The following is a 25,691-nucleotide window of genomic DNA, read 5'->3' as shown; positions in this document are numbered from 1 at the left end:
TAAAAGCAGTCCCTCTCACACAAAGAACCAGGAATCTTACATATGAGAAGGTAAAGATGTGACTGTGTTAGCAGTTTAGATGTTTATGCATTTAGCTTTTATCCAAAGCCACTTACAGAAAGTATCTTTAGGATGTAGTCGAGTCAGTCGGGTTCTGAGAAAATGAGTCAGATTCTGGACTGGAGATGGAAGAAGCTGCGTTAACAGAGTTTAAAAGCAGCCCCTCTCACACAAAGAACCAGGAATCTTACATATGAGGTGGTAAAGATGTGACTGTGTTAGCAGTTTAGATGTTTATGCATTTAGCTTTTATCCAAAGCCACTTACAGAAAGTATCTTTAGGATGTAGTCGAATCAGTCGGGTTCTGAGAAAATGAGTCAGATTCTGGACTGGAGATGGAAGAAGCTGCGTTAACAGAGTTTAAAAGCAGTCCCTCTCACACAAAGAACCAGGAATCTTACATATGAGGTGGTAAAGATGTGACTGTGTTAGCAGTTTAGATGTTTATGCATTTAGCTTTTATCCAAAGCCACTTACAGAAAGTATCTTTAGGATGTAGTCGAGTCAGTCGGGTTCTGAGAAAATGAGTCAGATTCTGGACTGGAGATGGAAGAAGCTGCGTTAACAGAGTTTAAAAGCAGTCCCTCTCACACAAAGAACCAGGAATCTTACATATGAGGTGGTAAAGATGTGACTGTGTTAGCAGTTTAGATGTTTATGCATTTAGCTTTTATCCAAAGCCACTTACAGAAAGTATCTTTAGGATGTAGTCGAATCAGTCGGGTTCTGAGAAAATGAGTCAGATTCCGGACTGGAGATGGAAGAAGCTGCGTTAACAGAGTTTAAAAGCAGTCCCTCTCACACAAAGAACCAGGAATCTTACATATGAGAAGGTAAAGATGTGACTGTGTTAGCAGTTTAGATGTTTATGCATTTAGCTTTTATCCAAAGCCACTTACAGAAAGTATCTTTAGGATGTAGTCGAATCAGTCGGGTTCTGAGAAAATGAGTCAGATTCCGGACTGGAGATGGAAGAAGCTGCGTTAACAGAGTTTAAAAGCAGTCCCTCTCACACAAAGAACCAGGAATCTTACATATGAGGTGGTAAAGATGTGACTGTGTTAGCAGTTTAGATGTTTATGCATTTAGCTTTTATCCAAAGCCACTTACAGAAAGTATCTTTAGGATGTAGTCGAGTCAGTCGGGTTCTGAGAAAATGAGTCAGATTCTGGACTGGAGATGGAAGAAGCTGCGTTAACAGAGTTTAAAAGCAGTCCCTCTCACACAAAGAACCAGGAATCTTACATATGAGGTGGTAAAGATGTGACTGTGTTAGCAGTTTAGATGTTTATGCATTTAGCTTTTATCCAAAGCCACTTACAGAAAGTATCTTTAGGATGTAGTCGAATCAGTCGGGTTCTGAGAAAATGAGTCAGATTCCGGACTGGAGATGGAAGAAGCTGCGTTAACAGAGTTTAAAAGCAGTCCCTCTCACACAAAGAACCAGGAATCTTACATATGAGAAGGTAAAGATGTGACTGTGTTAGCAGTTTAGATGTTTATGCATTTAGCTTTTATCCAAAGCCACTTACAGAAAGTATCTTTAGGATGTAGTCGAATCAGTCGGGTTCTGAGAAAATGAGTCAGATTCCGGACTGGAGATGGAAGAAGCTGCGTTAACAGAGTTTAAAAGCAGTCCCTCTCACACAAAGAACCAGGAATCTTACATATGAGGTGGTAAAGATGTGACTGTGTTAGCAGTTTAGATGTTTATGCATTTAGCTTTTATCCAAAGCCACTTACAGAAAGTATCTTTAGGATGTAGTCGAGTCAGTCGGGTTCTGAGAAAATGAGTCAGATTCCGGACTGGAGATGGAAGAAGCTGCGTTAACAGAGTTTAAAAGCAGTCCCTCTCACACAAAGAACCAGGAATCTTACATATGAGAAGGTAAAGATGTGACTGTGTTAGCAGTTTAGATGTTTATGCATTTAGCTTTTATCCAAAGCCACTTACAGAAAGTATCTTTAGGATGTAGTCGAGTCAGTCGGGTTCTGAGAAAATTAGTCAGATTCTGGACTGGAGATGGAAGAAGCTGCGTTAACAGAGTTTAAAAGCAGCCCCTCTCACACAAAGAACCAGGAATCTTACATATGAGGTGGTAAAGATGTGACTGTGTTAGCAGTTTAGATGTTTATGCATTTAGCTTTTATCCAAAGCCACTTACAGAAAGTATCTTTAGGATGTAGTCGAATCAGTCGGGTTCTGAGAAAATGAGTCAGATTCTGGACTGGAGATGGAAGAAGCTGCGTTAACAGAGTTTAAAAGCAGTCCCTCTCACACAAAGAACCAGGAATCTTACATATGAGGTGGTAAAGATGTGACTGTGTTAGCAGTTTAGATGTTTATGCATTTAGCTTTTATCCAAAGCCACTTACAGAAAGTATCTTTAGGATGTAGTCGAGTCAGTCGGGTTCTGAGAAAATGAGTCAGATTCTGGACTGGAGATGGAAGAAGCTGCGTTAACAGAGTTTAAAAGCAGTCCCTCTCACACAAAGAACCAGGAATCTTACATATGAGGTGGTAAAGATGTGACTGTGTTAGCAGTTTAGATGTTTATGCATTTAGCTTTTATCCAAAGCCACTTACAGAAAGCATCTTTAGGATGTAGTCGAGTCAGTCGGGTTCTGAGAAAATGAGTCAGATTCCGGACTGGAGATGGAAGAAGCTGCGTTAACAGAGTTTAAAAGCAGTCCCTCTCACACAAAGAACCAGGAATCTTACATATGAGGTGGTAAAGATGTGACTGTGTTAGCAGTTTAGATGTTTATGCATTTAGCTTTTATCCAAAGCGACTTACAGAAAGTATCTTTAGGATGTAGTGGAATCAGTCGGGTTCTGAGAAAATGAGTCAGATTCCGGACTGGAGATGGAAGAAGCTGCGTTAACAGAGTTTAAAAGCAGTCCCTCTCACACAAAGAACCAGGAATCTTACATATGAGATGGTAAAGATGTGACTGTGTTAGCAGTTTAGATGTTTATGCATTTAGCTTTTATCCAAAGCCACTTACAGAAAGTATCTTTAGGATGTAGTCAGATCAGTCGGGTTCTGAGAAAATGAGTCAGATTCCGGACTGGAGATGGAAGAAGCTGCGTTAACAGAGTTTAAAAGCAGTCCCTCTCACACAAAGAACCAGGAATCTTACATATGAGGTGGTAAAGATGTGACTGTGTTAGCAGTTTAGATGTTTATGCATTTAGCTTTTATCCAAAGCGACTTACAGATAGGCAGATAGGGTAAGGGGGTCTTTCCTAAGGACTCCTACTGGAGGTAATACCTTTCATGCAGGGGATTTAAACCCAGATCTCCCACATGGAAGGTGGCAATCATACCACTAAACTGACAATGACTCATCTAAATCATCCAGGTAGAAGGATGGCAGAAATCTGAAGGTGATCTGACACCTCGGCACAGCTATCTGTTGCAGAATTAGTGGTGTGATGGTTAGTAAATAGCAGTCATTGACAATCTGGCACTAAATCCATGCGTTTGTTTTGGTTTTCGTGCACTCAGAGCTTTCAGGGGAACTTATCAGGCATAATTACAGCTTCAGTGTTGACACGAGACGTCCTCACATGGCAGACATCAATGTAAAAAGGAACGTGAAACAAGCGTTTGTGTCATCATTTCTTTTTATCCACACCATGAATGATGTTTCCTCCATTTTTGAGCAGAAGATGCATTAAAACGAACAGGAAGTGGGAAAAAGAAGTGAATATTTTTAACTGAGCACAAGAATGTAGAGACACTAAAATGTCAGTGAATATCGTATTTAATTATTTGTAAAGCATCTAAGTTCAGGCTTTTTTTAACACTGTTGTGCATCAGCTTCTTTTTTAAGTTTTAATCAAACACTAAGAAAAATGTGTCCTTTTCTGCAGTTTTGTTCCTCCTTTATTGTATTTCTTGTTATTCTCCAAATGTTTTCACCTTGTTAATCTGTTCCCAACATGTTTTTTATGCTATGAAAGAGGATTTCTGCTTAAATCTACAGTCTGAAAAGAAAGGTCCCGTATTTTCTAGGTAAAATATCGGAGGAACGTCACAAATGCCGTGCATGTTCGTGTGCACGTGCCGCCATGAATCGATTAAACGAACCAGCAGGATCCGTGAGCATGTTTGGCAGAGACGTAGCTGGGAGCTCAGCTCTTGGTTAGTGAGCGATGCATTTCTAATCGTGTTCAAAGTGACTACATTAGGATTTGGATGCTTCCACATAATTTAGCTTCTCTGGTTGGAACATGTATGGCTGCATAATGAAGCAGACAGACAGCATCAGCTGCTGGTTGGAGGATAAATGGGTGGAGCCACATTAACATATCAACACAGTCACTGAATGTGGAAAAATGCATGGGCTCATGAGACCGTTCGCACTTTTTATTTGCAGAACTTGCGCTGGAGTTTGACTCGTTAAATCTTTCACAAAGTGATCAACTGTCCTTTTTATATTTATTCCTCAAACACTGGCTGCATTACTGACCCTGATCGCATGTATCTGTTCAGCTGGTTTGAGATTTGTCCTTATTTTAAGCAGCATGCCACCAACAGTTTGCTGAAGTCTGGATTATTCTCACTGTTGAGCTTTGGCTACAAATAAAAAAACAAAACAGCTTCTTTAAGGCCGTCTAAACTCAGCTAAAATCCGATCACTCTTTACTGAAGCCATCCATTGATCAAAGGCTGAGAAGCTTCAGAAGCTCATCTGATGCAACGCGTCCAGCTGGTTAGCATCAGCTCCTATGATCTGATGTCTGCTGCAACATGAATTCAAAGCAGGTGTCAAAACCATCTCTCACTTCCAATTTCTGCAGAAAAAAGATGTTTCAATTCGTATTCAGCGTTTATTTCCGTGATAGACGTCAGTGGCTACGATATTTTACTGTATTAGCCCAACAGAAGATTCAGAGATGGTCCAGGGGTGTAGACTAAATTATTCCTGATTATTATAGTGATAACATTTTTTATTCATGAAGTAAACTGTGTAAAACCGGCCAATAATATCACAAGATAGTCCACCAGGGGTGTGCGAATCATTGGCCACTGGAAGATGTTACTGCCTCAACATCAGCTGACTGATCCCATTAAAATGAATAAAGGAGCCGATATTAATTCGAATGCAGATTAGTTGGCTCCTCTTGGTTGGAAATGTGCGCTTCTTTGGTTTTAAATTTCGGATTCTGACTGTCGTAAAACGTCATATTTCGCCATAACTCTTCAGCAAAGGTTGTATCGTAAAAATCGTTTTATTTTAATAAAAAGAAATTGAAGTTTGCAATGTAGAGAGAAATAACTTCTTCTTTACTTCTCATTTTATACGTAAATCTGCCTCAGACCTAAAACTGACTCTTTCCATCCTCCCAACACCAGTTTTACAACCCAAAGCTCAATATTTCACATCCGAAAAATGCCAGTTGACAAAAAAATGTCTATTTTTACCAGGAAACCGAAACCTGATCCATGCGACGGTGACAGCAGTGTTTGCTGTTGCACTTCAACAAAGTCCCAGCAGCAGCCTGAGCTGCAGACGGGATCAGACACACCGGCGGCGCTCTCACTGCAGGGAGAGATGAGACTCTCCCTTCAAAACTCTCTCTGTGATTACCAGCAGCTCCCTCCCTCGTGCTGGCATCTGCCCGTTTGTGTTGGACCCACTGCAGCAAACATCCAAACCAGGGCACACTTAGGGAAAGACTTCACAGCGCCAGCAGATCATCTGATTAGATTTGAACACGTCGTGGTGCAGAAATCTGCATTTCAGTGCATAAAAACCAATAGCTTTGAAACTACTGCAACTTCTTCGCGGCCCAAAGAGGCAAAGGTGGCACAGCGCTGATAGAGATCTTTCCCGATAAAGTCATCATTAGTCTTAATGATCAGGTTAATCAGCGAAGTCGGCTGCTTTTAAGATAAGACAGACCTTTATTCGTCTTACAAGGAGAAATCCCAAATTTCCTTTATCATTAGAGAGCTTTGGTGCTTCTAACTGCCAGACTGTTAGAAGTCAGTCTGCAGGTTTATGGGTTAATCCGACACACAGTTACCAGTTAAAAGGATGACTTTTTCTGACTGCTTCAATTGTGAGTGATCCAACATAACTTCAATTCAATTCAATTCAATTTAATTTAATTTAATTAAATTCAATTCAATTCAATTCACTTTATTTATAAAGCGCCAGATTACAACAATTGTCATCTCAAGGCACTTAAGTAATAAAGTCCAATTCAAGCCAATTGGAATTAAATTCATTGTAATCATAATCCAATTAATTCATATGGAGCCAATTCAAAAATAATATCCGAGCTAAGGAAACCAACAGATTGGACCGAAACTTGTCTTCAGTCCAATCTCCCGTCCTGAGCCTGAGGGACTGTGGAAAGGAACGACTCCCTTTAACAGGAAGAAACCTCTGGCAGAACCAGAACCAGGAAGAAACCTCTGGCAGAACCAGAACCAGGAAGAAGCCTCTGGCAGAACCAGAACCAGGAAGGAACCTCTGGCAGAACCAGAACCAGGAAGAAACCTCTGGCAGAACCAGAACCAGGAAGGAACCTCTGGCAGAACCAGGAAGAAACCTCTGGCAGAACCAGAACCAGGAAGGAACCTCTGGCAGAACCAGGAAGAAACCTCTGGCAGAACCAGAACCAGGAAGAAACCTCTGGCAGAACCAGACTCAGGAAGAAACCTCTGGCAGAACCAGAACCAGGAAGGAACCTCTGGCAGAACCAGGAAGAAACCTCTGGCAGAACCAGAACCAGGAAGAAACCTCTGGCAGAACCAGACTCAGGAAGAAACCTCTGGCAGAACCAGAACCAGGAAGAAACCTCTGGCAGAACCAGGAAGAAACCTCTGGCAGAACCAGAACCAGGAAGAAACCTCTGGCAGAACCAGACTCAGGAAGAAACCTCTGACAGAACCAGGTAGGAACCTCTGGCAGAACCAGAACCAGGAAGAAACCTCTGGCAGAACCAGAACCAGGAAGGAACCTCTGGTAGAACCAGGAAGAAACCTCTGGCAGAACCAGAACCAGGAAGAAACCTCTGGCAGAACCAGAACCAGGAAGGAACCTCTGGCAGAACCAGGAAGAAACCTCTGGCAGAACCAGAACCAGGAAGAAACCTCTGGCAGAACCAGGAAGAAACCTCTGGCAGAACCAGACTCAGGAAGAAACCTCTGGCAGAACCAGACTCAGGAAGAAACCTCTGGCAGAACCAGAACCAGGAAGAAACCTCTGGCAGAACCAGAACCAGGAAGGGTGGCCATCCGCCTGGACCAGCTGGGGTTTGAGAAGACAGAAAAGAGGGAAAAGAGGGGGGAAAAACACCATAACAGCATTCAAAGGATACCTGTTGGAACAGGGAAACACAAGTTAATAACCACAATAATGTCACATGGACATAAAATCATTTGAGAAATTAAACAGAGGGACAAAGAGAGCAAAGTGAGGAAAGGTGTGACAGATGAGGTCCCCCAGTAGTCTAAGCCTATAGCAGCTTAATTTATACACAGTTACCAGTTAAAAGGATTCCTTACTAAGTTGCACTTGAAATAGTAATATTCTTAAGAAAATAGCAACGCCCCAATTTAGTTAAAGGCCTCTAGTTTCCAACAATTGTTAGTTAAATAATCATAATTTTCCCTAATAATCACACTATTTCTCGCCAACAATAGTAACACAAAGGGTTCCTTACCATAAATCCACTGGTAAATTAAACAAGGAAGAATCTGTCCACTGATTCAAAAATAGATCCTGTCACCTTTCCTCCAGCCAGTGGCAGCCGGCCTCATCAGAAACTCTGCTGAGAGGACTTCAGGTAGGAGTCCTGGACTCCCCCCCGTGGACGGTTTCAGCTCCGATCCTGGAAGGTGGAAAGGACTTAGGATCCGACTCGAAGGACCATTAAAATTCTCTCAAAATTAGGCTCAAAGTCGCTGGATACGAGTAACACAAAACATTTATTTCTTCCTGACAACCTGTCAGGAAGCTGCTCAGAGTTGTCTCACTAACAAAATGGTGCTAATGCTATTTATATTGTTTATGCTTGTTAGCCACTCAAAGTTATGGGAAAAGGCATTTCTCACCATTTAATATTATGGGAAGACGAGTTCAGACAGTAAAAACACTTTTGCTTGCTACATGAGAACCAAAAGACAGGAGGAGTCCCCCCCCCCCCATCACAGAAACTCTTATTCTTGCAGCTTTTCTCATAGTATAACTATATAATTTTATATTATTTTAATTATATAACAGAAACATTCAGAAAGAAATCAGCAAACACTGAGAAAACTGCTGATATTCTGACTAATGCGCTAACATTGGACCCCACGGTTCCCCAGTGTCTCTTATCTATTTCTCATGGGTTGAGACAAGCTTAGAAAGGTGGATTTACATTTACAATTCAAGTGTGTAACTATGAAAATCTTTGAGAAAATGAAAAACACAACTAAAAACGATGTTTTTATAACATCTAAATGTGTTACTAAATTAATTATCATGTTTTTAATATCCTAGAATGAATATTTTTCGTCATAAAAGGCACGAAGAAGAATAAAACTGTTAGGAGGGGGATGGAGGAATCGGCTGTGGCGGATGTTGTTTTCTCAGATGTTAGAGGGTAAATGTTTGACATACTTACTGCAGAATGAAAGCACAGTTAACAGGAAAAAACACAAAGAGGCAAAGGGAATCTGGGACAGATGAAGCAGAAAGCAAGAACAGACCTTGGTTTACAGATCGATGTCACCCATGAAGATGATGTTTAAGTTTTGGTTACTTCCTGGTTGGGTTTAAGAGTTGACATCACTTGCTTGGGTTAGAAATCAAGACATTTTGGTTAAAATTCATCTTTTGTTCAACGCCTCCATCACAGTTGCTCTCGTCACCTCGAGGACATAAAGTTTGTCCCCGTCTGCATGAACAAGCAGCTCATGATTTGGTTTCAGGTTACGTCTTGTTTAGTCTGGGAGTAAAAAAGCATCTTTAGGATGTAGTCGAGTCAGTCGGGTTCTGAGAAAATGAGTCAGATTCTGGACTGGAGATGGAAGAAGCTGCGTTAACAGAGATTAAAAGCAGTCCCTCTCACACAAAGAACCAGGAATCTTACATATGAGGTGGTAAAGATGTGACTGTGTTAGCAGTTTCTTAGGAAAATAGCAACGACTCAATCTATTTAAAAGCCTCCAGTTACCATCAATTGCTAGTTAATTAATCAAAATTTTCCCTAATAATCACACTATTTCCAACCAACAATAGTAACACAAAGGGTTCCTTACCATAAATCCACTGGTAAGTTAAACAACGAAGAATCCAGCGAGTCTGTCCACTGATTCAAAAATAGATTCTGTCACCTTTCCTCCAGCCAGTGGCAGCCGGCCTCTATCAGAAACTGTGCTGAGAGGACTTCAGTTAGGAGTCCTGGACTCCCCCGTGGACGGTTTCAGCTCCGATTCTGGAAGGTGGAAAGGACTTAGAATCCGGCTCGAAGGACCATTATGTTAGAAAAATTCTCTGTAAAATTAGGCTCAGAGTCGCTGGATACGATTAATTAACACAAAACATTTATTTCTTGCAAGAAAGAGACAAGTCCGCACAAATCCACACAACCTGTCGGGAAGACCGCTCAGAGTTGTCTCCCGACCAAATGGTGCTCCAGCTATTTATGTTGTTTATGCTTGCTGATCACACAATGTTATGGGGAAAGGTGCTTCTCTCCCCATTCCTTGTTATGGGAAGGAACATAAGAGGTGCTTCTCACCAGTTAATATTAGTCAAAACACTTTTGCTTGAATCATAGAAGGTGAACAGATGGAGGGACTCTTCTGTCATAGTATAACTATATAATTTTTCCAACAATGCATTTAGCTTTTATCCAAAGCGACTTACAGGTAGGCATGTAGGGTAAGGGGGTCTTGCCTAAGGACCCCTACTGGAGTTAATACCTTTCATGCAGGGGATTTAAACCCAGATCTCCCACATGGAAGGTGGCAATCATACCAAACATCAACATCTAGCAGTTTACACTTCAGACTAACAATCAATGTTGAATGTGTCACGGTTCTGAAGGACCCAAACGCAGGATGAGGAGGTGAAGATAGGAGGTAGATGAACAACAAACTGAAATAAAAATCCTCCCGAGGCAGGGTAGAAAACATAAGAAAGAAGGATACAGAACTACCAGAAAGCAGAGGACGGACAGGATCTCAAGCACAATGATCAAATAGCTGCAGTGAACACTGGGAGGGTTGATGAGTCGAGTGACAACAAAGAATACAGCAGAAACCAACTCAGAACTGCAAACTAAACCAGAAAACAAGGAATAAAGCTGAAAAAATACCAAACAACAACACAGACTGAGACTAAACTGAGGGCCGTAGAAATAACTAAACCAGAGCAAAGACTAAGAAGCCAAAAGACAGAATGAGAGCTCATTGATCCCTCGTCTGTTTAGATACCTTCTTATTCCAATTCAGGAATTTCACGCTCTGACTGCCAAACACAACGAGACGAGGGAAACTCAAAGGTAGCGTCCTCAAACTGGAAGGACCGGCAATTACTTCTCGACCATTTTGATTAAAGGCAGGAATGTTTCTGTAAGTGCCTGAAGCAACTCGAATCTTCTGAAGCAGCTCACAGCAACACATGCCGACACGTGTAGCTGCTGCTGCAAACCCAACCCGAGCCCAAATATAGAGAAATAACGTTCAGTTTACTGTGCAGCAGGCTGAAAATACAGTTCCAGAGATTTGCTCTAATTAATGGCAGATTTCCCTTTGTTTCGTTTTATCACATTTTATTTGCAATATCTATTTTTTTATTTGTATTTCTATGCATGTCACACAGCAGGCTGCAGTCTATTAAGTTCATATAAATACCAAATGTTCTAAAATACTGTGAATAGTGTTTTTATTCTTCAATCAGTTAATATAAACATCTTTGACGAAATTTAAGGTATGGAGCATGAAAAATAACTAATTACTCTTACAATGACTCACTAACTCAATTACTTTTGTGAGAAGTGATTTGTAACTGTAACTAATTAGTTTTTTTAAAGTAAGACGACCAACAGGGATCATTAAATGTGTTTAGAGCATGAAGAGCACTAATGACTCACCGAACTACTCAGGGAACTGAACCGCTAACCACGGCTTCATTGTTCTTCCCAGCTCATTAACATACAGCCCCAGTTAACACCAGAGGAAGGATGTTACTGCCAAGGGCAAAGGCAATAATAGAGACAGAACCACCAACTAATACAAATTGACTGGCGTTAACAAGTCTCCTGTCTGAGCCACGGCTCTTCCCTTGAAAGTTGTGATGAGCAGCAGGCAGAGAGCATCCCCCAGAATAGTAACAATGAGGCTTTGTGATAATGAAGATGGAGTCACCGGGTGATAAATATTGAGTACAGGTTTAACAAGGTCTTATTGAGGCTGCCAAGGTTAATGACTACACTCCCTCTGTTTGTACTTTGATAAAAGCTTTGACCAAAACGTATTCATTAAAGCATTGAGACGCACCTCTGAGGCACGGCAGAGTTTCAGTCCAGCAGCAGCTCACTTTGACATTTAAGTCGCAAAGCTAAATTTGTCTTAGTCAGTCCAGTTCTGGGCTAAGTTCTGCTCAGTTTGGATGGAAGCAGATCAGAGATAAGGTGAAGGTCAAGTGCTGCGTCACCCACCAAATCAGATTTTATTTAACACTGTCTGTCCTCAGAGCCTGATCAGGCAAAGAAAAAGAAGAAAGATGAGAAGAAACCTCGGGACAAACATGTAAAAGATGTTAAGTGTGAAGAAAAAACAACCTTATCTCACAGAAACAGCCAATAGAAAGTCAGTTCATAGATTAGAAGTGTTTCACACATTTCTGCCGGATTCCTTCTCTTAACCAACTAACTAACTAACCAACTAACTAACTAACTAACTAACTAACGAACTAACTAACTAATTAACTAACCAACCAACCAACCAACCAACCAACCAACTAATTAACTAACTAACCAACCAACCAACTAACTAACCAACTAACTAACGAACTAACTAACTAATTAACTAACCAACCAACCAACCAACCAACCAACTAATTAACTAACTAACTAACCAACCAACCAACTAACTAACTAACTAACTAACTAACTATCCAAGTAACTAACTAACTAACTAACCAACCAACCCTCTAACTAACTAACTAACTAACTAACTAACCAACTAACTAAGCAGAGATTGTGGTGCCAAAGAGTTTCACCTAAAAGATTCTGAATTCTTCAGGACTAAATCTAACTAACTAACTAACCAACCAACCAACCAACTAACTAACCAACTAACTAACCAACTAATTAACCAACTAATTAACCAACTAACTAACTAACCAACCACCCACCCACCCATCTAACTAACCAACCCTCTAACTAACGAACTAACCAACCATCTAACTAACTAACTAACCAACTAACTAAGCAGAGATGGTGGTGCCAAAGAGTTACACCTAAAAGATTCAGAATTCTTCAGGACTGATTATTACATTAAAGTCTGAGTAAAGCAGAACTAAATCTGTGTTTTTTATGTTTCTCATCTTAGTCAAAGCCAAATATATAAAAATAGGTTGGAGATAAACCTGCCTGATGCCTTTTTAGCTGCTGACCCCAAACCGAAGTAAAGCATCTCTGTTTCATGCAGCTGCTCAGCTGCCACATCATCGTGGGATTGGGACCTGAAATGAACAGATCAGCAATGTGAAACGACCTTAAATTTGGTCGATTGTTCCTCCATATGAGCTCGCCACAGCTCAGTCCAGTTCAAAGTCCTCCGGAGACTCAACTGAATGATGAATCAGCCAGAACTTCCCTCGCAGCGAGTCATGCCTTCGACAGATGCAAACAATCTGATATGATAGGCAAAACCTCCGGGCATCCCACCCAATCCGATGTCAGCCATTTTTATCAGGCGTGAAGCCAAATATGGCCGACATGACCTCAGCTTTCACAGCCCAGCAACCCCAGCGACTGATCTTGCTTGTCTGGAAGCCCCCCCCCACCCACCAGTCTGCTGGATAGAGAAGATTCTTGATCACCGAAAGCTGGAAAAGCTCAGATTGTCACTTCCAGGCTGAAGTTATTCCAGGACACATGGAATCCCTTTGTGGGACTATTCAGCTCCCTTATTTTCATCTTTACAGACCGGAGAGATTCGGCCTCACAGACACAGTTAAACTCACACATCCTTGATTTATTTGTTCTCATGTGTTGTGTTAAAGTCTTTTTTGTTGTTGTCTGTTTTCAAATTTTGACCGAATCAAACTGCTTTTATGTGAAATCACAGACTCACACTGGATGATCGATTCCAAATGCTGTCATTCAAAGACTTAAAATCATGTAAAACCTTAATTTAACCCTTTCCAGGGTAAGATCACAGACCTGCCTCCAACTGAACGGCACCCTCATGACCTGAGAAAATGAGTAAAGCTTAAAAATTACCTTTAAATGTGGTTGAATCCCTTCCATGTTAAGCTCCCCAACACTAAAGAAGAAGAAGAGAATTTACAGAAAGGGTAGAAAAAGAATATTTTGTTCTCAATAGCTAATTTCCCAGTTTTTGCCAGTTCATTTTGAGTGACAAATGGGTGATGAGCATCTCTCATTTTTAGGTTTTCGATCCTGGCTTTTATGTTCAGGTGGTCTCAATTCCACATTAATTCTTACATACAACAATAGATCAAATCAGATCAGAATTTAACTTATTTGTTTGCTCTCAAGTGACTTGAAACATTAAATAATATTTTGAAATAAAGCTAAAGCTTCCTAGAAAGAGGAGAATCATGCTAACGGTATTTAGCACAATAAACAACATGTTACACACAGCTGATTGCACTGTTTCTGCTGCATCAGCTGGGATGAGACCTGGAAGGTATGGCAGAATTAAACCATATCTTTAACCATAAGAACATGTGTGACTTGCATGGTTAACTGTCTCCATTACATTTGTGGTGAAACTGCAGTACTCGTTAATCTTGTTAACGCCCGAAAACCTGATTCCTCTGTGTGAGAGACTATTACAGCACATCAGCAGGGTGAGAATCTTTTTCATTGTCAAAGAATACTCTATCTCCCTGAGCAAAGAGCTGGAAAATTGGAATAAAATCGAATCCACCTGCAACTGTGGGTGGTAACCAGTGTTTACTGGTCCCCTGGCGAGCAACCACAGTCCATAATTAAGTTTGGATGAGGTGTGTTCTCAAGCTGTCTAACGTGGTTAGGATACACATTGTTGGACTGAATGTGAACAGGAGGTGCTTTTGACAGGGTTTATTCACTATTCTGAAATGATAATGACAGATTTAAAGTGGTGCTGATGGGATTTGGAGCTTGATGGTCCAAATGTTATTAAAGAGAACATATAGGGGGATGCATCCTCACTGACAGTTTGGTTTTAAAGGTTCTTTCTGCTGTTTTTTTCTATGGTTTCCTTCTGGTTTTTGTTCAGCTTTTCTATTCTTCACATTTTTTTATGTTCAACTCAATTCAGCTGTTTTCCTGGATTAGTTCATTCCTTTCTTGTTTTTAACACTGGGATATTCAACAATTAATTGTGTATCATTAAAGTCCAAAATACCTATTTTTTTATATTTCGCCTGTAAAACAGGAAGCAGCTGCAGAGATTCACTGAAACATGTTCAAACCTGAACATAAACCCAGAATCTGAGGCAGAAACAGAGTTTTTTATCAGTTCTCAGCAGCTTTAAAGTGAATATCTGGTCTGAGCTCCTTTATTCTCCAACACAGCCTGAACCCTCTGAGACAAGCTTCCTGTCATTTCTTTAAGGAGTCTTCAGGAATAGTTCTCCAGGCTTCTTGAAGGACATCCCAAAGCTCTTCTTTGGATGTGGGCTGCCTTTTGTTCCGTTCTCTGTCAGATGATCCCACACTGCTTCAATAATGTTGAGGTCCGGGCTCTGGGGAGGATTCATCCCTCCATAAGACCTGTTGCCACTGATTTTCAGTCCACTTCTTGTGTCATTTGGCACAGCTCAGCCTTTTCTCCCTGTTTCCCTTCCTTAAGAACGGCTTCTTGACAGCCACCCTTCCATGGAGACCATTTCTGATGAGGCTTGGGCCAACAGTAGATGGATCAGCTGAAGGTCCAGATGCATCTCTCAGGTCCTGTCAGGTCACAGCTGGATTTTTTCCTCTTTCTTAAGGACATCACTTTCAGATCCTGTTCATCTGCTGTAGATAGTTTTTTAGGCCTGACACTTCTTCTTTTGTCCTCCACTTGTCCAGTTTCCTCAAATGTTTTAAGGACACACTGCACACCATGCTGAGATATGCCAAGTTTTCAGCTAATAGCTCTTTGGGAATCACCTTGTTGCTGCAGAAATCCTATTTTCTGTCTGTCAAACTGTGTTTTCTTTGCTGTTTTTCATAGATGCAGCTAAAGAAATGGGAACAAATGATGTGTCTTTGTGACAGGCTGCTGGTGACAAAGTGCCTAAAGATCCAGTTTAAAATGGCTTCTTTGCTAAGTTGTCTGTTCTGTGTCGACACAACACTGGTTCATCCCTTGAGTTAAGGAGTCTTCAGGAATAGTTCTCCAGGCTTCTTGAAGGACATCCCAAAGCTCTTCTTTGGATGTGGGCTGCCTTTTGTTCCGTTCTCTGTCAGATGATCCCACACTGCTTCAATAATGTTGAGGTCCGGGCTCTGGGGAGGATTCATCCCTCCATAAGACCTGTTGCCACTGATTTTCAGTCCACTTCTTGTGTCATTTGGCACAGCTCAGCCTTTTCTCCCTGTTTCCCTTCCTTAAGAACGGCTTCTTGACAGCCACCCTTCCATGGAAACCATTTCTGATGAGGCTTGGGCCAACAGTAGATGGATCAGCTGAAGGTCCAGATGCATCTCTCAGCTCCTGGGTCAGACCCACATCACAGCTGAGTGTCGTCCTGAAGGAGTTTTCCTCCATCTGACCTTAACCCGTTATGTTTTTGTCAAGGTGAAGTTTGTTCTTGTTTTATTTCCTATTCTGCCGGACCCTTGGTCCTGTCTCCTGGTTTCATTCTCACCTGTTAACGCTCCACTCAGCTCTTCATCCTCTGAGGATGATGAAACATTTCCAGCAGGTCCTTTTTGTTCTTCTATTTGCCTTTCATTGTCTTCGTGTTAACCCTGCCGTTTGGACTCGTTTTGTTTTTATCAGCTAAAGAAAATGTTTCTTCGCTGTTAAAGAAGAAACGTCAGAACAACAGAGCTCACAGAACAAAAACTAATCATCTGAAGCATGTGGATCAAATCTTTCTGAGTGAGAGACGGAGGAAAGAAAAATTCAAAGAACACTGGACTCATTTCTCTGAGATTAAGCTGTTTTATTGAAGAAAGTCAAATATTTTCTGCTCTGAACATGAACTCTGAACTTTGTGCTGTTACAGGAAAACTGCCTCAGTTATACCCTCACATCAGTTTGACATTTTCTCCGTCAGATTTCACACAAACACTGAAATGAAGACAAAAGAAAACACTTTGTTCACTCCTTCAAAGTGGTATTTGCTGTGAAAATCTTCACTGGTTCTCACATTAAAGCTGATGAAGGATCTCCTGATTCCTGCTGATCCTGGAAATGACCGTTTCTGAGCACCTCAGAACAGACTTCCTCATCTGTTGATTTAGAAAACAGCAGCAACATTTGATCTCTGAAACTAATCAAAGTCAGTGTAGCTCCAGAATAATTTTACATTTACAAAGTGATGAGATGTGAACAGAGTCTGTGATAAAGGAAGGTCTGCTGATCTCTCTGTTGGGCTCCATGAAGTGGAAGAGAAACAACAACATACAGACACATCAACACAAGCATCCAACTAACATTTAGAGCTCAGAGAAGTTTAGATTTTCATGTGGAGAAACATTTCTGTGAATAAAACTCCTCATTAGCAGTGATATCCTCCATGGCTGCATCACAGCAACAAGTTGACTAAATACCTTTATTTCAGTTTACACAACTCTGCTGTGGCTCCAAACCTAAAAATATTGCAAATCCAAAGTCCAGCACAGAGCGGCTGAGTGAATGTGGTCTGGACTCTGTGGAGCAGAGTCATGGCTCCAGAGACGCTGTAGAAGGACAGAATACCTGCTCTGTGATCCAGGTACACTCCGACTCTGGAGGATACAGGACCTGAGATGGAGGTTTCCTTGTTGTTGTACATAAATGAATAACTGTTTGATGAACAATACAATGCCCAAGATTTGTCATTATAACCAAATCTACATTTATCCCCACCTCCTGCTCTGCTGATGTTCTTGTATGCGACTGCTACACCAACTCCTCTCCCTCTCATCTCCACCTCCCAGTAACAACGTCCAGTCAGACTCTCTCTGCTCAGGACCTGAGAACATACACTGAATCTGTCTGGATGATCAGAATAAGACTGAAGTTGATTCATTAAAGTCACTTTTCTGTTCCCCTCTGACAGTAACAGCTGTCTGTTTGCTGTGTTTGGATCCAGTTTGATTTTACATGAATATTTTAAGAAGTCAGCTCTGCTCTCTGGTTCTGGTTCTGACAGTAAAACATCCACTTCAGTGACTCTCAGTGAGATGTTGGTCCATTCCTCCCTCAGGATGTCCTGTAGTTTCTCTCTGAGCTCTGACACAGCTGCTGTCACAGCCTCAAAGTGCCTCAGAGGACGGATCTTGATGCTGGATGAGGGTGTAGACTCCCTGAGTGCTGACACTGAGGGGCAGTTCTGTAGAAACTGGGTGTGATCCTCTGTGTGTGAGAGCTGCTGCAGCTCAGCATCTTTCCTCTTCAGCTCAGTGATCTCCTGCTCCAGCTTCTCCTGAAGCTCTTTGACTCGACTCACTTCAGTTTCCTGCTGGGATCTGATCTGCTGCTTCACCTCAGAGCTTCTTTTCTGGAGGAGACGGATCAGCTCAGTGAAGATCTTCTCACTGTGCTCCACTGTTTTATCAGCAGACTGATTGATGGCCTCCACCTCCTGCTGAAGCAGCTTCACATCTTTCTCTCCGTCCTGGACTCTCTGCTGGATTTGCTGTCGACTCCCCTCCAGCTCTCTCTGCCTCTCAGTCCTTTCTGCTGCAGCTGACACTGTGTCGTGGCCTTTATGTTCCTCCACAGAGCAGAGATAACAGATAGACTTCTGATCAGAGCGGCAGAACATCTTCATCACCTCATCATGAAGAGAGCAGATGTTCTCCTGGAGGTTCTTGGAGGGCTCCACCAGCTTGTGCTTCTTTAATGGAGCCACATCATAATGAGGCTGAAGGTGTTTCTCACAGTAAGAGGCTGGGCAGGTTAAACAGGACTTGATGGCTTTCAGTTTTCTTCCAGAGCAGAAATCACAGGCCACATCTTCAGGTCCAGCATAGCAGTGATCAGCAGGAGCAGCTTGGAGTTCAGTCTTCTTCAGCTGCTCCACTAAATCAGCTAACATGGTGTTTTTCCCCAGGACAGGCCTCGGTATGAATGTCTGCCTGCACTGAGGGCAGCTGTGGATTCCCTTCTGATCCTCTCCATCCCAGAAGCCTTTAATACAGTTCCTGCAGTAGCTGTGTCCACAGGGAAGAGCCACCGGATCCTTCAGCAGATCCAAACAGATCGAACAAGAGAATCTTTCCCGGTCCAGCTGAACTCCTTTCTGCGCCATTTCTCCTCTCAGATCAGCGACTCAGTGAGTTTCACTTCCTCAAAGCTGAAACTAGTCTGAGCTCTGATCTACAAATCATGTGTCTGAGCTCTGAGCCAATCAGTGCACCAGCTGCTGGTCACACCCATCATCAGCCTGCAGATCTGCAGGGGAGGGAACAAGGAAACATGTGGGCAGAGCGGAGCTGTGAGAGCAGGAAGTGTGTTGAAGCTGTTTCACACCAGTTTTCATGGTTAAAATTCTTCTTTTAATCCCTCTGGAAAGAGGTTTAGCTTCACTTTCACAAAGAATCATTGTGTTAAAGCTCCAGTTCCTCGTCGGCTTCTTTCTTCACAGAACTTTAAATGAAGCAGACGAGCTTCTCCTGAAATAATGGAATCAGTTGCTGCACATAAATCAAACACGTTGCTGCTTTGGATCCTAAATTCGACATAAATGCAGCAGAGTTTTGAGCCTGAAAACTCAGGAAGAACATTTAGAAACACTTTGAGCCTCTGATTAATATCATCCTTTTACTTTGCTGTTAATGCACCAAGTGGCAACACATTCTTAACATGTTCTTGTAGGTTTTCCTCCTAAGAATGAAGATTTAAATCATATCCTGACCAAACACACGTCAGACCTGAATGTATATTTATCTGAAGGCTGATTTTCACCTTAAAACTGAGCTGATGAGACGGTTTCATGATGTTTTCTTCTAAACTTCTCTAAAGGAGCTCATAAACTGCATTTAACTGAAATATCAGCCAGATGATGGACACTCTCACCTGCCTGAGCACTTTATCCTCCATGTTGTGAGCAGATTTTGTGACACACTTTCACTGCAACACCTGAACAGGATGCAGGGACAGAAGCAAGATTTCTCATTAAAGTTTGGATGAAAAGCTCCGAACATGCCGTAGATCAGAGGTTTCCCTTCATTCAGACATGTGAGCAGTTGGGTCTTAGTTTCCAGGATGAGGGATTTCTCACCGAAACTCAAAGATCTCCTGTTGGCTGGAATCTAAGTTTTCACAACAAAATCAAAGAGTGAAGTCAGAAAAATGAGTGAAAGTCACAACAGAAGAACTTTCTTCCTTCAGTCATCTCTCAAGCTTTCAGCTTTATTTCATGGCCAACCAAGAGGCTGAGGGCCACCAAGCTAAGAACGATCACTTCTACAGGCTCTGGGGAGGATTCATCCCTCCATAAGACCTGTTGCCACTGATTTTCAGTCCACTTCTTGTGTCATTTGGCACAGCTCAGCCTTTTCTCCCTGTTTCCCTTCCTTAAGAACGGCTTCTTGACAGCCACCCTTCCATGGAGACCATTTCTGATGAGGCTTGGGCCAACTGAGGCTGCAGCGATACACTAATCTCACGATACGATGCGATACGATACGATACGATACGATGCGATACGATGCGATACGATACAATACGATGCGATACGATACGATATGATGCGATACGGCGCGATACGATACGATACGATGCGATACGATATGATGCGATACGATGCGATACGATACGATACACAACATTCAGCCAGCGATTCGATACGATTTTTCTTTTTTTTTTTCCTTTTTTTTTAATACACATAATTTTCTGAAAGATTTTAAAAGGACAGTGTGACTTGAACCGGAAGGTCAACACCACCAGACAAATGTAAATAAACAAATATGTCACAAACGTGTCACCAGCGTACGCTGACTCATGTTTATGTTGTGAATATTACGTCATCAACCTGCTTGTTTTACTTGCTAAATACCATAAACACAAATCCAAATTCTCGAATCACAAACCATCTTTTCTAATTTTTGAGAAGGAGCTCAAACAATACAACAATTCTACACTCTATAAACAGAAAAGCCATAAAAACCACTGAGCTTTGCACTTTATATAACATTTTTATGGCATTGTTTTGGATTGATAATGTTGTGTTTTCACTAATTGTAACGTCTGACTTTTCAATAAAGTTTGCAAAAAATAAAAAAAATAAAGCGTTACTTGCAGCTGAAAAAAAAATCTATACTTTATCGGGAAACAAAATATTGATATATATCGCGGTATCGATAAAATCGCTCAGCCCTTGTAATGTAATGTAAAAAAAGCCGGTCCGGGCTCTGGGGAGGATTCATCCCTCCATAAGACCTGTTGCCACTGATTTTCAGTCCACTTCTTGTGTCATTTGGCACAGCTCAGCCTTTTCTCCCTGTTTCCCTTCCTTAAGAACGGCTTCTTGACAGCCACCCTTCCATGGAGCCCATTTCTGATGAGGCTTGGGCCAACAGTAGACGGATCAGCTGAAGGTCCAGATGCATCTCTCAGGTCCTGTCAGGTCACAGCTGGATTTTTTCCTCTTTCTTAAGGACATCACTTTCAGATCCTGTTCATCTGCTGGAGATAGTTTTTTAGGCCTGACACTTCTTCTTTTGTCCTCCACTTGTCCAGTTTCCTCAAATGTTTTAAGGACACACTGCACACCATGCTGAGATATGCCAAGTTTTCAGCTAATAGCTCTTTGGGAATCACCTTGTTGCTGCAGAAATCCTATTTTCTGTCTGTCAAACTGTGTTTTCTTTGCTGTTTTTCATAGATGCAACTAAAGAAATGGGAACAAATGATGTGTCTTTTGGATGAGTGCATTACGATACATTTAAATATTGTCTGTTGTTTGTCGTATGCAGACATAACATTAGTTCATCCCTTTTTTAAGCTGAGATGCTAAAAACTTCAGAAAGTCTGAACAACTACCCGGCTGGTGGGTGAACCCACAGCTCCCAGTAGCAGTCCTTATAACTATTCCCATCAAATATTCAAGAAAATCTCTTTCACGTATTTGTTTCTGTTCAATAAACTGGAAAAATAAAATAAAAGATTTAGAATTACCCACAGTGCCACGCTGGAAAAATCAGAGACGTTTGATGTTTTTGCACAATAAAGATTAAAAGATTTACTACATTTTCAGCTTACTTCTCAAGTGTTTGATGATGATAACTGCTTTCAGAGAAAGTATAGTGAGAGTGATTTCAAGCAGCTTTCGGTTCTTTTAATCATTTCAGTGGTGAAAATCCTTCTGCAGAGGCGTGAAATGTTTTTTTAAAGGAACTCTTTTGTGTTTCTGCCAGAAGCTGAAGCTCATCTCACTGACAGGCTGTGACGGCAGCCTTCTGTAAACTGTCCTGAATTTCAGCAGGAAAAACAAGCAGAACTGCAGCTGATATTTTCACACATTCCGCCATAATCTGCAGATTTCTTTTTGATTGATTTGTTTCCTTCATATAATTACTAATAATGATGAAGCTGATATTCCGCTGACAGCTCATTCTTTTCTCATATTGAGGAAGTGACTCGGTTTTTAAAAAAGATTCAGTAAAAAATGTTTCTTTCTTGTATAAGAGTTGATCTGATGTGAAATTTGTCTTTATTTTTTTTTATTGTATGGATATGAAATGCTTATTTTAAAGTTACACCAATCAGCTGCTCCTGGTGGCTCTAAGGCTGGATTCCCCTCAGAGGCCATGGATTGTTGTCTGTTTTGTTTTTACAGGTGTAGCAGCTGGTTGTCTGGTTTTTGTTTCTATTTTTGTTCTGTTTCCTCTTCTTTCCTCTTCTTCTTTCCTTCTCCCCCGGTCCGGTTCAGTTCTATTACATGTCATATATTGTAAACAGAAATAAATAAATGGGCATCAAGGGGAGCTTTACATTTATAAAACTTCCCTTGACAAAGCAAATCTGTTTGGCATCAAAGGTATTCAGACTACAATTCTGCTGAACAGGACAAGGGGAAAAAAAAAAAAGTTACACCAATCTGGCTCATTTCTTCTGCTCGCCGGCTCCCCCTACAGTTGTGGGGTGGAACAACCAAAGCAGTGAACTTACATTTCTCAGCCTACTCTAGGACTATTTCCAAAGCAAGTGTTCTTCAAAACAAGGCAGAAGCACAAAGTTTTAAGGATCACAAACTTCTCGTGTTGCTTTCGATATTTCAAACTAATAAACATCAGTCTCAGTTTTCTAAAGGCAAGTATTTAGTTTGCATCTTGTTTTGTGGGGTTGTTGATCTAAATCAGGAATGTCAAATTCCGGTCCTCGAGGGCCGCTGTCCTGCAGGTTTTAGATGTTTCCCTGCTTCAACACACCTGAATCAGATCAATGCCTCATCAGCAGACTTGTGCAGAACTTAACAATCTTTCGAAGAGATCCATTTGATCTGAATCAGGTGTGTTGAAGCAGGGAAACGTCTAAAACCTGCAGGACAGCGGCCCTCGAGGACCGGACTTTGACAAATGTGCTCTAAATGAACCGAATGTGGTTCTTTCTGGATTATATATGATTCTACATAATCTGACATGTGTCCACTGTGCTCCTCTTGATCTGCAGGAAACGCCTTCGTGGTGAGCCTGGCCTTCGCTGACTTGGTGGTCGCCATCTATCCATACCCGCTGGTCCTCACTGCCATCTTTAACAATGGCTGGATTGCAGGTTACATCCACTGCCAGATCAGCGGCTTCCTCATGGGCCTCAGCGTCATCGGCTCCATCTTTAACATAACCGGTATCGCCATCAACCGCTACTGCTACATCTGCCACAACCTCAAGTACGACAAACTCTTCTCCAGCAGCAACACCATGTGCTACGTCGTGCTGGTCTGGGCGCTCACCATCCTCGCCATCGTGCCCAACTGGTTTGTGGAGTCGCTGCAGTATGACCCGCGGGTTTACTCCTGCACCTTCGCGCAGTCCGTCAGCTCGCTGTACACAATCACGGTGGTGGTGGTTCACTTCATCCTGCCCATCGGCATCGTCAGCTATTGCTACCTGCGCATCTGGGTTCTGGTGATCCAGGTGAGGCGGAGGGTCAAACCGGACTCGCGGCCCAAAATCAAACCACACGATCTCCGCAACTTCCTCACCATGTTCGTGGTGTTTGTGCTCTTCGCGGTCTGCTGGGCTCCGCTGAACCTGATTGGCCTGGCGGTGGCGCTGGACTCCAGGCTGAGCCGGGCCATACCGGAGTGGCTGTTTACAGCCAGCTACTTCATGGCGTACTTCAACAGCTGCCTCAACGCCGTCGTGTACGGCGTACTGAACCACAACTTCAGGAAGGAGTACAAGAGGATCGTCTTGATCATCTTCAAGTTCCACTGCTGAGCTGGAGCGCTGAGAGCTTATTTTCAACTTAAATGACAAGAAAACACCATCAAAAAGCCATGAGGAAAAGAAAGAGAAGAACCTGACAAAAATAAAAAAGCAGGACTAATGAGGGGGAAAGAAAAGAAACGAGGTGCTGCAGAAGGAAAAACCGTGAACACTTAGTATGAGAGAAAAATGGCTGAACTTTAATAGCTGGAGGAGGGTAATGATGAAGTAAAACAAATGATGCCACACTGAGTTATCAGAGATGCCTTCAGGGAAGCTGAGAGACTTTAAAAATGAGGAGAACCAGGCAGAGACCAGAGTTTAGAAGTAGCTCCTGACTTAGTAATAAGACTCCTGAACTAAATGTTGAAAGTGAAAAAAAAGCAAATGTTTGCTGATGTTTTTAAGAGCTTCGTGTTTCATTTTGATGCTGATATAAGAAAATAATACGATCATTTCAACAGTCTGTATGAAAAACAGTAACTTATGGTTGGAATAACGCAGCAAAACGAGATTGTTCTCCACGCCGTCCGTGTTTTCGCTGGATTTATAATTTAGCTTTGGGACACATCTTTACTGTAGCTATGCCATCATTTTCTGTCATTGTACTGATTTATGGAAACACCTGATGTGCCACACTCTCAGTGGCAGTAGGAACACATTTGGGAAGGCAGCAGATCTCAAACTCATGCACTGGTGCCACAGACAGCTGCTTCATCTCCATCTCCTCCGGGCTGCTATTGGAAAAGCCTCGATAAGAACAAATCAGTGTGGTCTGAATTACTAATTCTAGCATCTCTGTTAGTCTGCTGGAGGTCAATCTGGAATTGCTTTAAATACTCGGATAAAAACGCTATTTGGCTGATAATTTGCAACTGTACATGTCTAGTTATTAACTAGTTATTGTTAGTCTGACCAAAACTAAACTTAACTGAGTCAAAGCTCTATCTAAAACCAGACTAAGACTCCCAGATAATGTGTTTGGGGGCTGAATCGCTCCTGTTCGCTCAGCATGCCTCACGTCTTTTTATATCAGGCATCTTTTTATAAAAGCAGTTAAATATGCATTTATATTTAGAGCTGAATTCCCTATAAACCTGCTCTCTTTTACATATTTTTCACACGACTAAATGCATCATGGTCCCTTAAAGCATTTCCAGACTGTCGCTCTTATCCAATAAAATTCTGATTTTATAACCACAGCCTCACAGGACGAATGGAAGTAACCTAAAGACGTCTGAGCGCTGAATTCAGCTGAACTTACATGTGGGCGATTCTCACGAAACTGTCCTAACTAACCTTTGCGAAAACAAATTTAGGTCAATTTTGCTATTTTTTTCTCTTATTAGTATTAAGCAGGGTCTCAATTAACTGGCTCAATTAAAATTAGTGATCAATACACGTTCTTTAATACATTTTCGGAATGTTTTATTGAGTCGTTGACCAAATAAATTCATTACCGTAACACATTTTCAACTGATGATAACTGAACATGTATGAAAGGTGGAGCTTTTATTTTTTTCATGCGTGTTCTGTTAATAGTTCAGAATAGTCACATAGTGTAAACATTCAGAAGTTTTTATTGATACAGTAATTTTAGTTATTATGTTCATTACCGTAACAAAATTGCATTTTTTTTTTTTACACTAAATCTTTCCTGTAGTGTAAATTTCACAAGTAATTAAAAAAAAATGTCAATTCAGTAATCTGAAAAGACTTGACAAATAGTTCCTGTACAAAAATAAAATTTGAAGGTATCACTCATTCCCATCCAAATATTTACAAATACAGCAAGTGTTACGGTAATGAAAAGCTTTGTTACGGTAATGAATTGTTCAATTATTCACAAATACTTGGCCCAAA

At 41.5% G+C, this 25,691-nt stretch overlaps 2 protein-coding genes across 2 annotated transcripts in view; one reads left to right on the top strand and one right to left on the bottom strand.

Annotated features, from left to right (window-relative positions):
• The window catches only part of mtnr1al (melatonin receptor type 1A like), a 43,399-nt gene extending 18,805 nt beyond the window's left edge, over positions 1-24,594 (top strand). Inside the window, exon 2 of the mRNA XM_072395137.1 lies at positions 23,071-24,594. Within this exon, the coding sequence (XP_072251238.1) occupies positions 23,071-23,840 (770 nt within the window). The 3' untranslated portion in view covers positions 23,841-24,594. The remainder of the gene's footprint in view (positions 1-23,070) is intronic.
• LOC140317659 (tripartite motif-containing protein 16-like) lies at positions 16,402-18,774 on the bottom strand. Its single transcript, XM_072395136.1, has one exon. It carries the CDS (start codon positions 18,704-18,706, stop codon positions 17,024-17,026), a length of 1,683 nt encoding a protein of 560 aa, XP_072251237.1. The 5' UTR covers positions 18,707-18,774; the 3' UTR covers positions 16,402-17,023.
• Positions 24,595-25,691: the final 1,097 nt, after the last annotated feature.

Source organism: Leuresthes tenuis, unplaced genomic scaffold (assembly GCF_036924035.1).
Source record: "Leuresthes tenuis unplaced genomic scaffold, fLeuTen1.0.hap1 SCAF_11, whole genome shotgun sequence".
NCBI classification, from domain to species: domain Eukaryota; kingdom Metazoa; phylum Chordata; class Actinopteri; order Atheriniformes; family Atherinopsidae; genus Leuresthes; species Leuresthes tenuis.
The sequence above is the reverse complement of the archived record's forward strand: the minus strand, read 5'-3'. Positions and strand labels throughout refer to the sequence as shown.

Coding starts and splice junctions, on each gene's coding strand:
- LOC140317659 (XM_072395136.1), bottom strand. CDS start 18,706: ATGGCGCAGAAAGGAGTTCAGCTGGACCGGGAAAGATTCTCTTGTTCG.